General features: G+C 44.8%; 1 protein-coding gene across 1 annotated transcript; it reads left to right on the top strand.

The window, feature by feature from the left end:
• Nucleotides 1-1629, top strand: LOC115376958 (tripartite motif-containing protein 16-like). Its single transcript, XM_030076810.1, has one exon. The coding sequence runs from the start codon at nt 1-3 to the stop codon at nt 1627-1629; it is 1629 nt and encodes a 542-aa protein (XP_029932670.1).
• The last annotated feature ends 1897 nt before the right edge of the window (nt 1630-3526 follow it).

The raw sequence follows: 3526 nt of genomic DNA, 5'->3' as shown, positions 1-3526 counted from the left end.
ATGGCACAGGGAGGAACTCAGCTGGACTCTGAAAAATTCTCCTGTTCCATCTGTCTGGATCTACTGAAGGATCCAGTGGCTCTTCCATGTGGTCACAGCTACTGCATGAGGTGTATTCAAAGCTGCTGGGATGGAGAGGACCAGAGGAGAATCTACAGCTGCCCACAGTGCAGACAGACCTTCACCCCAAGGCCTGTCCTGGTGAAAAACACCATGTTAGCAGAGTTAGTGGAGGAGCTGAAGAAGACGGGACTCCAAGCTGCTCCTCCTGATGGCTGCTATGCTGGACCTGGAGATGTGGCCTGTGATGTCTGCACTGGGAGAAAGCTGAAAGCCCTCAAGTCCTGTCTGGTGTGTCTGGTCTCTTACTGCCAGCAGCACCTCCAGCCTCACATTGAATCTCCTGCCTTTGAAAACCATAAGCTGGTCGACCCATCCAAGAACCTGAAGGACAAGCTCTGCTCTCGTCATGGTGAGGTGATGAAGATCTTCTGCCGCACTGATCAGCAGTGCATCTGTTATCTCTGCTCCATGGAGGAACATAAAGGCCATGACACAATCTCAGCTGCAGCAGAAAGATCGGAGAGGCAGAAAGGGCTCGGGGAGAGACGCAAAACAATCCAGCAGAGAATCCAGGACAGAGAGAAAGACGTGAAGGCGCTTCAGCAGGAGGTGGAGGACATCAATCGCTCTGCTGATGAAGCAGTGGAGCAAATCAGATCGCAGCAGAAAGCCAAGGTGAGTCGGACCGAAGAACTGGAGGCGAAGCTGAAGCAGGAGATCGCTGAGCTGAGGAGGAAAGACGTTGAGCTGGAGCAGCTCTCACACACAGAGGATCACACACATTTCCTGCACAGTTACCCCTCGCCGTCACGTCTCAGTGGATCTACACAACTTCCCTGCACCGATATCCGCCCTCTGCACCGCTTTCAGGATGTGACTGTGGCTTTGACAGAGCTCAGAAATAAACTGCAGGGCGTTCTTAGTGAAGACAGGACTAAGATCTCACTGACAGTGACTGAACCGGATGTTTTACTGTCACAGACAGAACCCAAAACCAGAGCTGAGTTCTTACAATATTCATGTCAAATGACAGTGGACACAAACACAGCAAACATTCAGCTGTTATTATCTGAGGGGAACAGAAAAGTAACAAGAACTTTAGGAAGACAGCGATATTCTGATTACTCAGACAGATTCACTGAACGCTGTCAGGTCCTGAGCAGAGAGAGTCTGACTGGACGGTGTTACTGGGAGGTGGAGTGGAGCGGGTTCAGAGTTTCCATAGCAGTTACATATCAGGATGTGAGCAGAAAAGGGAGGGAAAGTCGATTCGGTTATAATGAAAAGTCTTGGGTATTAGAGTGTCACAACAATAATTTTGAATTCATCCATAACAGTGAGGAAACTCCCATACAAGGCCCTGTGTCCTCCAGACTGGGAGTGTACCTGGATCACAGAGCAGGTGTTCTGTCCTTTTACAGCGTCTCTGAAACCATGACTCTCCTCCACAGAGTCCAGACCACGTTCACTCAGCCGCTCCACGCTGGGATCTGCTTGTTTTATCATGAATCCACTGCTGAGTTTTGTGAGCTCACAAAGACAGGTGTTATGATAGGAGCGATGTGAGATCCCGTCAACCACCTAATTTGACATAATATTTAGGTCCCTGGCCGTCAACCTAGCATGATTTACTTAGCGCCGATGGATTCCTTAATTTGTCTCGTTTCATATGATACCTTCACTCTGTCTGTAAAGAAACAGGTGAATCATATCTAAGGCTGCAAATCCGTCCTCCACAGTGCTGACATACTCGTTAAACACACTGATTGCTTGGATTCAAGAAACCTCATCAATAAAGTTTTGTTTTTCAGCACTAAAGAGTTTTCTCTTATTACCTGTGAAAGAACAGTCACATAGACATTAACTTAGATGGAAATGTCACATTATCACTTTCACAAACATAAAAAAATGAACAATAGCGCTGCTTATTTACACACTAAAAACCAAACAGGAACATGACAAAACATCAAAGTCATCACCTCGACATCTGAGCTATGGTGAAGAGACGGTTATCTAGTTTAATGGGACTACTTTCCCTCCATCAGTCACTGTGCGTCACGGTGAAGTATTCACATATCCAAAATGTTTTACGACATTTTAGGTGTTAGTATGTAATGTAAAGAAAAAATGTTAATGGCATTTTTATTTATAATTCAGTGTCTCTTCGCTGTTTTAATATGTTGGTGCTAGATTGGAGTCGTCGGAGGGACACTTATGGGGAAATCTTGTGAGATTTGTTCGCATAACCTTAAAATAATCTCATTCTCAAACTTAACCTCAACCAGGCAGGCCCTCCCAGCGGATCCAGTCCAGCAAGCTGCTCTATATGTTGTTACTGTGTTGCAGCCATTAAACGTTAGTTTAAACGGGTGCAGTACTTTATTCCGACCACCAGATGTCGCTGTGCGCTTCACTTTCAAACCAACTGCGACCCAGCAGCTCCACAATCCCACCGCAGCATCCACTGGTCCTGTTCCTGAGCCCCAAACTGAACTCAGCAGGACAACAAAACTGTACCTGGAGGTTTTATTATGTTATTATATTACTGACATGTTTTCATTGCTGCTCTGTAACTGACAGATTCTCATGTTCAGCTCCAAGTCACAGATTAAAAATGCGCCTCCATGCAGCTTCTCACTGATCAGGAAGAGAAGAGGAACAAGAACAAGAGGAAGAAGGAGGAGGAGGAGGAAAACAATTTTTTTTTTAAGTAAAATGACAAGTTATAGTATTTTTTAAATGGTTGCTCATGAAATCCCAAATAAATTCACATATATGCTATTCATAGATAAATTAGATAAAGTGCGCACTCTCTCACTATGGTAGGTAAGCGTTTTTTTTTTTTTTTTTTTTTTTTTTTTTTTGATCTTTTTGTTGCTTGTGTGTGTTTAAGAGGCAAGTCGTTTCTCTTGGGTTTGTTTCCATCGACGTGTTTGCTTACTTCTCTCGCGAGATCTGGCAACACTGGGCCGCGAACACAGTGGAGGACTGGAAGGGGACTCCCGGCTGGATTTTTTTTTTTTTTTCTCCCCTAGGATGGCGAAGTCATCATCTAATTGACTGACACGCAGTTTCTCCGCATCTTTCCTAATATTAGTCCGATGTATGGCCGTAACCAATAAGCCAAACCCTCAAATGACTTCACCATCCTCGGGAAAAAAAAAAAAAAAAAAAAAAAAAAAAAACACAGGGTGAACGTCAGCGCGTTCACTCCCCACCCCGCACAGCAGCACACACTCCACATTATTCACACACAGTTCTACAGCTCCGATTGAAAAATAATAGTTATTATTATTATTATTATTATTATTATTATTATTATTATACCGAAACCCGAACCTCTTGACTGGCTGTGTGAGCGTCGGGTCTGCAGCACAGAGGAGGAGGAGGAGGAGGAGGAGAAACAGAAAAAGGAAGAGGAGGAGGAGGAGGAGGAGGAGGAAGAGGAAAAGGAGGAGGAGGA

This window comes from Myripristis murdjan, chromosome 18, assembly GCF_902150065.1.
Source record: "Myripristis murdjan chromosome 18, fMyrMur1.1, whole genome shotgun sequence".
NCBI lineage: Eukaryota > Metazoa > Chordata > Actinopteri > Holocentriformes > Holocentridae > Myripristis > Myripristis murdjan.
Note: the sequence above shows the minus strand (reverse complement) of the source record. Positions and strands in the feature narration are given on the sequence as shown.

What these genes read in the sequence shown, in the direction of transcription:
- LOC115376958 (XM_030076810.1), top strand. Translation starts at nt 1, where the DNA reads ATGGCACAGGGAGGAACTCAGCTGGACTCTGAAAAATTCTCCTGTTCC.